We start from the raw sequence: 13,531 nt of genomic DNA on the forward strand, positions 1-13,531 counted from the left end.
CTCCTCCTCCTTGTGAACACAAGGGTCAGAACTAGATTTTGAAGCACATGATTTAAAGAACATAAGGTTTAAAAATATAAAAACTGTGGATGACAAACATGAAAAGTCAGTACAGCTTATTAGATCTGAGCCTACTTAGAAACAGATGCCCTGCTTATCAAGAAATCTTTTATCCCATCCTCCTGACTTACCTCAAAAGTTTTTAAAATTTTCTCTATTCAGTGGACTAAAATTGTGCCCCTAGAGAAATTCCCATATTGAGGAAGAATGGTTGATTTTGTTAGAACATATAATAGCGTGGAATGTATTCCTTATCAGAGATGCACATAGAAGTATTTGTGGGTAAAAAGACTTGATGTCTGGAATTCACTCTCAAATACTATCAGAAAACAGGAACTTGAGAGAAAATCAGAATTAGAAAATACAACTGTTCAGATTGGTAAAATATTAAGGAGGGTTCAGCATATTGTTTTTCTATTTTGTATGCTTGAAATTTTCATGAAATGTTAAAAAACAAAACCTTATCTTAAAAAACAGAGTGTAAAGTAGCTTTTCCATAGATTGTCTTGAACAGCACAATGCAGGAGAAACCCAAGTCCATTGCTATTGTGTCATGTTCCAGCCCACAGCTGCCCTATAGGGTTTCCAAAACTGTCTACCTTACGGAGCACACAGCTTCATCTTTCTCCTGTGGAGCAGGGGGTTAGAACTGCTGACCTTGTGGTTAGCAACCCAGAGGGCCACCATGGCTCCTAAAGTACATGCCCACACCAAGACCCAAACCAAAACACACTGCCATGAGTCCAGTCCCACGTATAGTGACCCAACAGTTATGTCTTCATCCGTGACACGCACGGTCAGCACTGAAACTGCCGAGGAAGACGGGCCTTTCGACTCGGCAGCTGGTCATCATGTGGCTATTGATGTGGTCCCAGATGACTTATGTATTCTTGCCCACAATGTTTGCCCTGAGCTTACTCACAACCAATCAAACACAACAAGATTATGGTCAGTTCTATAAGAACCCAGGCCTGGACTTTCATTGGAGGGTCAGAATCATGAAAAACAGAAAGGCAGAGAAGACTGCTCCATAGTGGAAGAAGCGAAGGAAACAAAATCACCGAAAGTAATCTGTGATCCGGAAAGGGTCTGTTTTTGTTTTTTTCTGAAACAGCTATAAGGAACATTTTTGGAACAGAGAGGGAACTTAATTTTCGTTTGTGTACTAGTTGATATTATAGAATTAATGTTCATTTTCTTAAGTGTGAAAATGACATTATGGTCATGTTGTAAAGATGAAATGTCAGTTTTAAAAGTCAAGGAGAACATTCAAAACAATGAAAGATCTCAAATCAACAGCCTACCTAACTTCACAATTTGAGGCACTGAAAAGCAAAAAGTGCAAATACACCTAAAGCTACCAGGAAGAAAGAAATAACATATCAGAGTAAAAACAAATGCAACAGAGAACAGAAAACCAATTCAAAAAACCAATGAACCTCAAAGTTGGTTATTTGAAAAGCTTAACAAAATCAACAAATCGTTTGCTGGAATGACAAAAATAAAGTTTAAATAAACTAAAATCCAAAACGAAAGTGGGGATATTACTATCAACTCTTCAGATAGAAAAGGAAAATAGGAAAATACTATGGACAATTGCATTACAACAAATTTGATAAATGGACTACCTAAATTGACATAAGAAGAAACAAGATTTAAACAGACTCATGACAAGTAAAGAGGCTGAGTCGGTAATAACCGAACTGAGGTAGTTGCAAGTTAGGCAGTCAAACTCACCGGCTGCCCTGAGGGTTTGAAAAAGCCTGTCTGCTCCGGTACAGCTTCACAGCCTCGGAAACTCAAAGGGGCAGTTCTACTCTGCCCTACAGGGTCGCCAGGACTTGGAATTGACCTGATGAAAGTAGGTTTGGTTTGGATAGCCGTAGGGTAGAATATTACCCAGGATTTTTGAAAGATGCAGTATTGATTCAGGCTATACCAATTCATGGGAACCTTGAAAAGATAATGTTAAGTCAGTCACAAAGGAGCCATCCAGTCTCAAAGGACATTATTATCTGATTCCACTTACAGGAACATCTAAAATAAGCAAATCAATAGGCACTGAATAGCTAAAGGATATTTAGCTGTGCTTTATTGACTATTCAGAGACACTTGGTTGTGCAGACCATAACAAATTATGGTTACTATTGTGAAGAATAGGAATTTCATAACACTTAACTATGCTCACGGGTAACATACATAGACCGAGAGGCAGTCATTCAAACATAAGAAGTCGATACTACCTGGTTAAAGATTTTAAAGTCGAGTCCTGTCACTCTACTTAATCAACGCATGTGTTGAGCAAATCAGCCGGGGACTAGATGGACAAGGACACAGCACCAGACTCGGAGGAGGACATCAGTCGCCTGCAATATGCACATAACACAGCTTGCTTGCCGACAGTGAAGAGGGCTTGAAGCACTTATTGCTGAACTTTAAAGCGTACAGGACGGAATACAATCCGACATAAAACAAAAATCCTCACAACTGGACCAATGAGCAACATTATTGATAAATGCAGAAACTATTGAAGGTGTCAAAGATTTTTCTTTTACTGGGATCCACAATTAATAGCTAAGGAAGGAGTCCAGACATCACACATGTACTGGGTTGGGAAAACTTGCTTCTTGAAACTTCTTCAAAGTCTTAAGAAGCATAGATACCTCAAGAACTAAGGTGCACCAGACTCAATCCATGATATTTTCAATAACCCAATATGCACATGAACGTTGGAAGACGAGAGAAGAATGGACACATATCTATTATGGTGCTAGTGAAAAATACTGACTACACCATGGACTGCCCTAAGAACGAACACATCTGTCTGGGATGAAATACAGCCAAAATGCTCCTTAGAAGTGAGGGCAGCAAGACTTCCTCTCACGAGCTTCAGACATAGAATCAGAAGGGACCCGGCCCTGGTAAAGCAGAGGGCCAGTGAAAAGAGGAAGCCTCTCAACAAGGCGGGCTGACGCAGTGGCTCAGCAGTCGTGCTTGTGAGGGCAGTGCAGCGTTTCTCTGTTGAGACACAGGTCGCTGTAAGTCAGAACTGTACCTAACAACAACAGCCATCACCATAAACAGTTTTAGAATATTTTCATTGCCCCGTAAAATAACCCAGACCCATTAGCAGTCAGTCCTCAGCCTCCTCACCCCAACTCTATGCAACCATATTCTACTTTCAGTGCCTATTGCATTCTACTCTTCTTTCCGTATTAGAATTTTTTCAAAAAGAACAAGGAGAAAATAATGCTAAGAAGATGTGGTTTGGGCAAATGAGCACTGACATCCTTTCACATAACAATGGTTTACTGTTTCCTAAGTGAGTGAATTCTGACTGGAGGATTAGGAAGTAACCAAAATTGCTAGACAACCACCCACTGAATCAGAAAACGGACAGCCAGAGACACCCACCTGGTTGGGAAGTATCAGTCCATCCCCTCTTGGCTCGCACACAGTAATCCCATCTTGTGTTGGGGTCCTGGACAAACTTTCCAATATCTCTGAAGAGTTCACAAAAAGACATCTGACTGGCCTGGTAGACAGTGTAGTAGAGGAGGGCAGCTCGCCACAAGAAGGGGTCTTTTCTAAACAGGACACTGTGAATACTTGCCAGGCCTTCCTCCGTGGGGTTGTTGGGCTTCAGCTCGTGTTTTTTACGGCCAGTCCAACTGTTCCAGGGTTGTTGGAGGTTGTTAATGCCTCGGAAATAATGTGTGCCTGTGGAGAAAGAGAAAACGCACATGAATCACATGAACTCGAGTTCTTGTTTTAATTAGTCTCCAAAAAAGCTATCATCAAAATTCTAAATCCCAATTGACGTGTGCTTCCCAATCAAAACAAGCAGGAAACAACCTGACCTGAAAGACTGGGGGAAATCCCATGCCTCAACTTCCAGCCACAGGATACAGGGTAGACCGTAACCTCAAAGGTATGGATTCCTTTAAACAATGACCATACGAGAGCAAAAGGACAGCACGTGTTTAGGGATACAGCTCAGAAGAATGCAGAAAGTGAGAGGGGAGTAGGGAAAGTGCTGTTACATTGTAGGGACTGCAATCAGTGTCACAAAACAAAATCTCCCTGAGTTATTGAGAAGAAAACCAATGTGCTCTGTAAACGTTCACCAAAATTACCATAAAAAGTTAAAAAAATAAAAGTGAGCAAAATAGACATGTCTCCTAAGAGGAGGTATGTAACCTTTATAACAAGTTACCTTTTTAAAAGGGAAGAGTCATACACTTAATATTTGAAAAGAATCTTTAAGAGTTCTTTATCCAACTCTAAGGAATAAACATCAGGAATTGGGGTTAAGTGATTTTCTAAGCCTAATACAGCTAAACAGAGTTCTAAAAAAAAAAATCTAATTTAATTTGAAATGATATATTAGCACATTAGCTTTAGTCCTGGTGATATTTATGACTTTTTGCCTTTCATGAAAACAAAAACCCTTTGATGAAAACCCCCATTACTATAAATGGGCAGAGGAAAGGGCTGGCCCTACCGATTTCATGCCTCAGCATTCCCTCCAGCCAGTGCTCACGTGCCGTGGAAACATTGATGGTGAGCGTGGGACAGCCGTTTACTACTGTCATCGAGGCTCGGGAGAGCAGGTCTTCTGTGAGGTGAACAACGATCTAAGACGTGAGAAGAAAAAATATGTTTATATGAAATAAAAAGTGAGGTGGGGGGGGGGCTTTCACAGAAAACCATACCCCATAATGTAACATTTCCGTGTTTGCTTGTTTACAGACACCTTGAATCTCCCAGAAACCAAGGGACAAAATGTAGAGCCAATCCTCCTTGAGCTTAGGGATTTGAGCGTTTGGGAGCCCAAGCACTGGCACTGGGTCAGGAGGAAAGCAGACAGCGTGCTGAGGAGACAGCGAACACTCAAAGCTGCCCCTGCTGTCCTCTCACACATGGGCCCTGACTAACACCACCAAAAGGGGGACACAGTAGCCAGAGTCCTGTTCAGTGTAGGTGACCGGCTACTAAACTTCCTCCTAATAGAGGAGAGGCTACCTGGACCTTTGTCTCCATTCAGCATTCTCACAGACAACCCAAGAAGCATACAAGTTGTGCAGAAATGGCAGTAGGAAATGAAGACTGGGAGGACAGCGAGAAGGACACAATAATTCTCTGCACCAGGAACTTAGGTGTCTCGTGTTTAGTGAGAAGCGTAACGAGTAGGTTTGGGGAGACAGAACCTGCAGGAGAACGTGATGTTCCAGCCACCTCCCCCACCCACACACTCTTACCTCACCCAGGCAGCCTTCTTTGGTCATGTACTTCCTGACGTGGCTCCAGATTCGCGTCTTAGAGAGCAGACTACCACCAGTGGCCTGCTCAAATTTTTCGTAACTGCCATATTTCTGTAGAGTCAGCTCCATAATATTGATGGCCTGTAAGGAAACACAGATCAAGAAAGTGAGTAGCCTCATTACTTTGAGATGAGTAACCAGGGATTATGTATGTTGTGGGGGGGGGGCCTTCAAAAAGTTTGCAGGGAAGTTCCATTTCTTTCAAATTCCATGTCCCCTCAAATTTTTGAAGCCCCCTCATATTTATTACAACCTGTTCTGTGATTATTGCCTTCTAGATTAAATCGTGATTAAATTAACACTTCTTTCTAAGCCTAAACAGCTGACTCATTTTCACCAATGTCTGTGAACGCATAAAACAGTGGCTCTCTTTCCCTGCACTCCTTTCGCTCAACTGCTGACAGCGAGGGGTTCACGTACCACACTGTCCTCATTATGCAGGCTGAGAGGGAGGGCAGGGAGGTTCGTGTGGTGATTGGACAGAACTCAGAGTGGAAAGTGTGCTTCTATACTAGCCAATGATGACAATCACCATCTGGATTAATGGAGAAAAAGACCCCAAAGTTTTAACAAGTCTTTTATGAAAACCCCGCAAAAGCTAATGTTTTATTGAGCTACTCTTTTTTAAAAAAAAAATCAGAAAACAGTTCCCACATTATTAAGAACACTTTTCCTCACCTCTCACTCTGGGCTATTGACTACTTCTTCATGAGTTTTCCCATCATAGGGACATGAGAGGTGATACAAATGCAGAACAAAAGACACACACAGACACACACACACACACACACACACTGGCAATGAGTCTTCGTGGGATCATCAGTATTTGTAGGAAAAGCCTCTTGGCCTAAATAAATAAACAACACCCCCCCAAATCTATTGCTATAAAGTCAATTTTGACCCATAAGGTTTCCACAACTTGCCTAACAGAGAGGAAAATCATAACAATGTTGGAAAATGCTCATTAAAGACCTTTTGACTCCCTTATCCCCAAAGGAATGGCAAAATGAACCAATTTCCAAGTTACGGTCCTTTATACCTGTGGTAGTTACATAATTTCATATCAACATGAAGATATATAAAAGTGTAGAGGTGGAGTTCAGTCTACCAATCGCTTGATGGTGACTCCTTGTGGGTGTGGCCTTCTCATAACCAGAGTCCTGGGACCCCCCCCTCTATGTGCCTTCACCTTCCTGATGGTGAACCCTGGTTGCAGGAGCTATGTCCACCACCACTGGATCCCCGGACTTTGCACCCACTGGCCAGAGATATTCCTTCATTCTGCATCATTGCAAGTGGATTCATGATTCTGAACTAGTGATTATGGACTAGGATCAGACATATGGACTTAAATCAGACTGGGCTGGGATGTTTTCCTGATATACAATTACTTCTTAATATAAAGCTCTTTCTTACTGTATTAGTCTGGGTACTTTAGAGAAACAAATGCACAGAAACTCATGTATAAGAGAGAGTTTTATATAAAGGTTAAATGCACATGAAGAAAACATCCCCACCCAGTGCTGCCCAAGCCCACAAGTCCAATATTAACCCATTAACCCATATGTCCAACACCAATCCACAAAGTCCTCCTCCATCTCACAAAACAGACGCAATGATGCCGACTGCAGGAGGAAAACCGAGTCAGTGAATGTGTAAGCATCTCAGTGCTGGCAGGGTCTCCACACGGCTGCTCCAGCACCCAGGGGTTTATCGGGGTAGATCCATGTGGCTTCTCCTAGGGATGTCTTGCAAGAAGTCAGCCTTGCAAGCTAAAGCAGGGAACTGCTAAGGCTGGTCCAACCATCAGAAAGCAAGAGACTGGACAACTAGAAAGGCGAGGCTCACCGCCGAGCCATTTATCCCTCGCCCTTCAATTAACCCCACATGTGTTTATCGGCCAGGTTGGCACCATAAACTAACTACCTCACTTACACATATATGAGTGTCATTGGACTTGTTGCTGTAGTCAACCCAGCCTAACACAATACCTTATTTGCATCCTGAGAAGCATGGATGGAAAAACCATATCAAGCAATTTCACTTCACCACTGTCCCCGCTGGAAAAATATTGATTACTAATAAACTAGGCAGGAATCAAATTATATCAGGAAATCGCTCCAATAGTCAGTGCTCAGCTTCTTTTCCCCAAGCCAACTTTTAAAAGCCTTACTATTTCAACCGTGGTCCAGAGGCCAGAGCATTATCATCACCCTAGAGCATGTTTCAAATATAGGATTTGGGCTGCCAGTCACCACCACCCCTCCCGCCCCAACCCCAGGGCCTACTGAATCAGATCCTTCAGGTAATTAAAAAGATCCTCAGGTAATTTCTGTGCACATTAAAACGTGGAAGTATCACAGCAAATAGAGAATTTGGTACAAACGCGCTAGCAATTGATTTATTAAATGACAACCAGCATCATTTAAAGCACAGATTAGATTAGCACAAAATTAAAAACTCAGTTTTGCAAAATTGTTTAGCAAAATCTCTAATGATCATAAAACAACTACTTTAAGCACTAGCGTGACCCAAGCCATGGCATTGTCAATCGCCTCATGTGCATGCAAAATCTGGGTCATGTATGAGGAACGCTGAAAAAGAATTGATGCACTTGAATTACAGTGTTGGCCAAGATTATAGGAAGTATCATGGACTGACAGAAGAACAAACAAGCCTCCCTCAGAGGAGGTACAGTCAGGATGCTCCTTAGAAGCAAGGGCGGTGAGATTTCATCCCTTGTGCCTTGGATTTATCAAGAGAACCCAGCCCCAGGGAAAGGTGTCATGCTTGGTAAGGCAGAGAATTGGCAGGAGAGAGGACGACCTTCATTGAGATGGTCTGACACAGAGGCTCTACCAACAGACTCACACATGGCTGTGAGGACGGGGCAGGGCAGGGCAGTGTTTCCTTCTGTTGTAGATCCTGACCTGGTAATACTTAACAACAACATTCACTAGAATAGACATAAAGGAGTCAAGAGAATTAAGAACTCAAACACTGGTGATCCTCCCTAGCACAGATCACTGATATTACCAGATGCCTGAGTGAACATATTCATTATAAGATTATAATTAGTATATATTAGTAGATGCCTGAGTGAACATATTCATTATAAGAGCAAGATTAGGAATTATGCTGGGAAAATGACCTGTGGACAAAGATGAAGAAATTGTATCTTGACAATTACATGTTTCCCACTGATGCTGACCTGACTGACTTATAGCAACCCTGTGGACAGAATTAGACCTGCCCCTAAGGCACCCTAGACCGTAAATCTTTGGAAGCAGATTACCACACCTTTCAATCCTGAAAAACAGCTGGTGGGTTTGAACCGTGCATTCGGCAGTCTAATGCTTAACTCACTGCACCACCAGTGCAGATTACTTTATACTTATGCAACATTTTAGCCAAGATTTATACCTATGCACTAATTATAAGACAAGGACGTGGCATAATTCAGAATAAAGTTATAATAGTAATGAACCCACTTAACTATTAAAAAAATAAAGTAAAAATCTCTCGGTTATGTGGGATTAGAAAACCAGAAATAATTGTTTAAAGAAATACTAATGAACCACTCAGGTGTTTTTTTCTTTGTTTGTTTGAATCAGCAAAATGTACATCAACTCAATGGTTTCCACATGTACAATTCAATGACATTGATTTTATTCTTTGAACTGTGAAACCATTCACTCTCTCCTTTTCTGAGTTGTCTCCCCCACTCCTCTAACATAAACTTACTGCTCTTTAAGTCCCTAGCTCATCGTTTGAGTTCCTTGCAATTTGATCCTACACAGATTTGAAAAGAGCACCCTGTTCAAGGCTGCACTCTTTACTGGTGAAACTACTGTTTGGTTCTCAGAAGACTTCAGAGGTGTTTTTGGTTTAAAGCTTAAAGATTATCTTAGGGCAACAGTTTCTGGGGTTTATCCCCTTCTATGGCCCCCCCCAAAATCTGGATTCCCAGAAAGTCTGAAATTCGGTTCTACATTCCCCCTTTGATCAGGATTCTTCTACAGAACCTCTGACCAAATGTTCGGTCATGGTGGCCGGGCACCATTCAGTTTTCGTGTTGTCACAGAAAAGCAGGCCACTTTCTGGTCTCGTGGGAGATGGCACATATCTCATCTCCTCCTCCTCGTGCTGATGGTCCTGCTTCCTCGGTTGCTCCAGGTGGATACAGATCGATGGTCAGGCCTTGCCAGGATAGCCTGAATGGCTGGCTAGCTTCGGAGACCACAAGCACTCTGCTAGGAAGTAGGAGGTAGAACAAAGCACTAAATACTTTATTAGGCCAATTAACTGGGATGTCCCATGAAACCATGACCTAAACCTCCAACCAGGAAACCAAAATCCCATGGGATGTTTGGTTAAACATAAACAGCCTCAGCAGCTACCTTTTTTTTGGTCATTGTTTATAAAAACATTGATCACCCAACTTTTGCCAATTCAACTTTCTTTATGGGTGTGCTATATTGAATTTACTGACAGTAACTACATTAATCAACTATGCACTCAGGCCACTTGCTAATTAGTCACTAATATCTCCTTTTAGGGATATACACATTTAAAAGGAATTGCATAGGAAGGCACTTAAACATTGAACCGGATAATTTCTATAGATTTTTCATCAGGGCAGGTTGCCGCGGGGGAACTGTGTTACTGAGGTCATCTCCAGGAGCAGACAATCACTCTCTTCTTCTCTGTAGAAACGAGCCTTGACCTGCTCACAGGCACCAAGGAAGCTCTGTTTCCTTACGACTTTGAGAATACCAAGAATACGTATTTTATTCATATATGTAAATGATGTGACATTACATATTTCTGACAGTTTTAAACGTACAAGCAGTCCCCAGGTTAGGAACATCTGACTCGTGTACAAGCCATGGTTAAGAACCAAACTGTCAAGTCTATTATATTAAAAACTCAAGGAAATAACAAATTTGTTATAACAAATAGGTGCAATTTTGTGAGGGACATGGGAACATTGTTATTATGACTATTGTTTTATCATGTTAATGTATCTGGAACTATTTCTTTAATTTTTTTGTATATAGAAAGAAAATATCACTAAAGCAAATATTGGAATGACGTCAGATATGAATCATACTTAACAGCTCCAAACTTGTTTACAATTTTGACTTAAAAACAGATTTAGAAAGCATTCATAATGGTCAGCAGACAGACCTAGAACTATTTTAGGCCCTTTTCTTCTTCTTTTTTTCCATGCATGTCTATCAATATGATACACAAGATAAACAATCCCGAGGAGAAAACAATGGGACCAACAGTTCTGGGGGTACAGAGGAGAGGGGGAGTGGGGGAGGAGGGAGCCAACAAACCCAGGGACAAGGGAACAATAAGAGATCTAAAATCGATGGCGAGGAGGGTATAGAATGCCTAATTGGGGGCGGGGAGGGGTTGGTCAAGTGCAATGTAGCCGAGAGGACTTATTGAGAGCCAAATGAAAGTTGAACATGATAGTGGGATAGAAGGAAAGGAAAGGGAATAGAGGAAAGAAATTGGAGGCAAAGGACATTTACAGAGGTATAAATATAGGCACACACACATATATAAATAGATTAATATGAAACAATAGAGATATAGGTCTATGTACATATATTTATGTTAAGTATCAAGGTAGCAGATGGACATTGGGCCTCTACTCAAGTCCTCCCTCAACACAAGAACACTGTTCTAGTAACCTGGCATTCTATGATGCTCACCTTCCTGATACAATCGCTGAAGACAAAATAGGTGCATAAGCAAATGTGCTGAAAAAGTTGATGGTTCCCGGCTATTAAAAGATATAGCATCTGGGGACTTAAAGGCTTGAAGTTAAACAAGTGGCCATCTAGCAGGCAAGCAACATAGCCCTCATGGAAGTAGCACACCAGCTTCTGTGTGATCATGAGGTGTCGATGGGATCAGATATCAGGCATCAGAAGACCCAAAACAAGCAATCATATCAATGCGAACGAGGGGGGTCAAAGTGGAGACCCAAAGCCCATCTGTAGACAATTGGACATCCCCTCACAGAAGGGTCACAAGGAAAGGACAAACTAGTCTAGGGCTCAGTATAGCACAGATGAAACACACAACATTCCTCTAGTTCTTTAATGCTTCCTCCCCCACCCCCTGCCACTATCATGACTCCATTTCTACCTTACAAATCTGGCTAGACCAGAACCAGTTCAGATAAGAGCTCTTGACACACAGAATCTAGGATAGATTACCCCTCAGGAACAACGATAGTAGTGATACCATGAGGGTAGGGGGAATGTAGGGAAAGCAGGGGGAGACAGGGGTAACTGATAACAATGATCGAATTATAACCCCCACCCCCAAGGTGGGTGTGAAAGGAGAGAGCAGACAGTGTAAGATATGAAAATAATAATAATTTATAATTTATCAAGGGTTCACGAGGGTGGGTAGAGGGAAGAGATGCTAATACCAAGGGCTCAAGTAGAAAGAAAATGTTTTGAAAATGATGATGGCAACATATGTACATATGTGCTTGATACAATTGATGTGTGGATTGTTATAAGAGCTGTAAGAGGCCCCAATAAAATGATTTATGTAAAAATGACAGATTTAGGAATGAGCTCAATCATAATACAGGGACTGCTTAAACTGAAACCCAAACTCCTAGCATATGCGCACCTATTGCTAATGTCCCGTACTCGCTGGTGTGGTTTTTAAGTATCTGTATTTGGATGTTTTCTTTGTGTCCACCATATCTTGGCCAATAATTCCAGCACCATATTAGAAAATGATATCTCTGAATCCTGAGTTCCACCAGACAATATCAGGTGGGACTGTGTACCTCTTACCAAAAATGGGTTGAAATAAGTTCCCGAAAATAATTGTGCCTTTTTGGAAAAATATTAGGGCAAGAAACTATTTTTGCTTTGCTAAATTATATAGTATGTCACCTATGCTCACAAATTAATCATTTATGAATCATTACTCCTTGAGAGAATAAAAGGATAAACACTATTTCAATAAAAGGAGCTTGGTGTGTGGTTAAGGAAGTGTTGGACAGCTAACCATAAGGTCAGCAATTCAAACCCACCAGCTGCTCTAATGGAGAAAGATGAAGCTATAAAGATATATGGTCTCAGAAATGCTATAAAGGGCCACTATGAGTTGGAAATGAATCAATGGCAGTGGGTTATTTAAAATAAAATTACACATATCTCAAGCATTAAAAAAAAACTATGTTCAGAGAAGGGGGACTTAGAGAAAAAAGGAAGTAAATGTAAAATAAGCAAATGTTTTTTGGGGAGGGAAGCAGTCCTAGCTCTCGTGCTCTGCATAGAACAGAACACAGACATTATCATGATGCCACGGCACTGCCATCTCAATGTCTTGTAGAAGCACTCTTACTGTGCTTCATGAAAACAAGAATAATCAACATATTTTCAACAAAGGGTCCTTGGAAAATTAGACAGACATACATCAAAAAACAAAGGTGGGCCCTTACCTTATATCACATACAAAAATTAACTCCAAGATCTAAATATAAGAGCTCATAATGAGGAGCTAATACCAAGGGCTCAAGTAGAAAGAAAATATTTTGAAAATGATGATGGCAACAAATGTACAAATGTGTTTGACACAGTGGATGTATTTATTGTCATAAGAGTTGTATGAGCCCCCAATAAAATGATTTAAACAAAAATAAAGCCAAGTTCCCCCCCCCCAAAAAAAAGAGTTCATAATCTATAGGACATTGCAACACCACAACAAGAAAAACACAACTAATCCAATCTCAAAATAGGCAGAAGACATGAATAGGCAATTCACTACGATGACATTCACGAAAAAGTGCCCAACAATCATATAAAAGAAATGTGCATGATAGTTTTCTACTCCTATTAGGTTACAGTTTCGGAAACTCGCAGGGGGCAGCTCTCCCCAGTCCTATAGGATCGCTATGAGTCAGATTGTTTGATGAAACTTAACAATAATAACAATAGCTAAAGCTATGAAGTTCTTAGAAGACAACATTGGTATAAATCTGTGACCTTGGATTAGGTATGGTTTCTTAGATATGATAGCAGAAGCACAAGCAACAAAGCAAAAAATATATATTAGGTGGACTTCATCCAAACTAAATACCTTTGTGCTTCAAAGAAAAC

The 13,531-nt window shown here is 41.1% G+C and overlaps 1 protein-coding gene across 1 annotated transcript in view; it reads right to left on the bottom strand.

The window, feature by feature from the left end:
• Positions 1 to 13,531, bottom strand: part of KIAA0895 (KIAA0895 ortholog) — a 51,267-nt gene that overhangs the window by 812 nt on the left and 36,924 nt on the right. Inside the window, exons 3-5 of the mRNA XM_004708153.2 lie at positions 5,322 to 5,465; positions 4,565 to 4,697; positions 3,475 to 3,780 (exon numbers count right to left, since the gene is read on the bottom strand). Of these exons, the coding sequence (XP_004708210.2) occupies positions 3,475 to 3,780; positions 4,565 to 4,697; positions 5,322 to 5,465 (583 nt within the window). The remainder of the gene's footprint in view (positions 1 to 3,474; positions 3,781 to 4,564; positions 4,698 to 5,321; positions 5,466 to 13,531) is intronic.

This window comes from Echinops telfairi, unplaced genomic scaffold (assembly GCF_000313985.2).
Source record: "Echinops telfairi isolate 266 unplaced genomic scaffold, ASM31398v2 ScPeMD7_7;HRSCAF=31, whole genome shotgun sequence".
Classification (NCBI taxonomy): domain Eukaryota; kingdom Metazoa; phylum Chordata; class Mammalia; order Afrosoricida; family Tenrecidae; genus Echinops; species Echinops telfairi.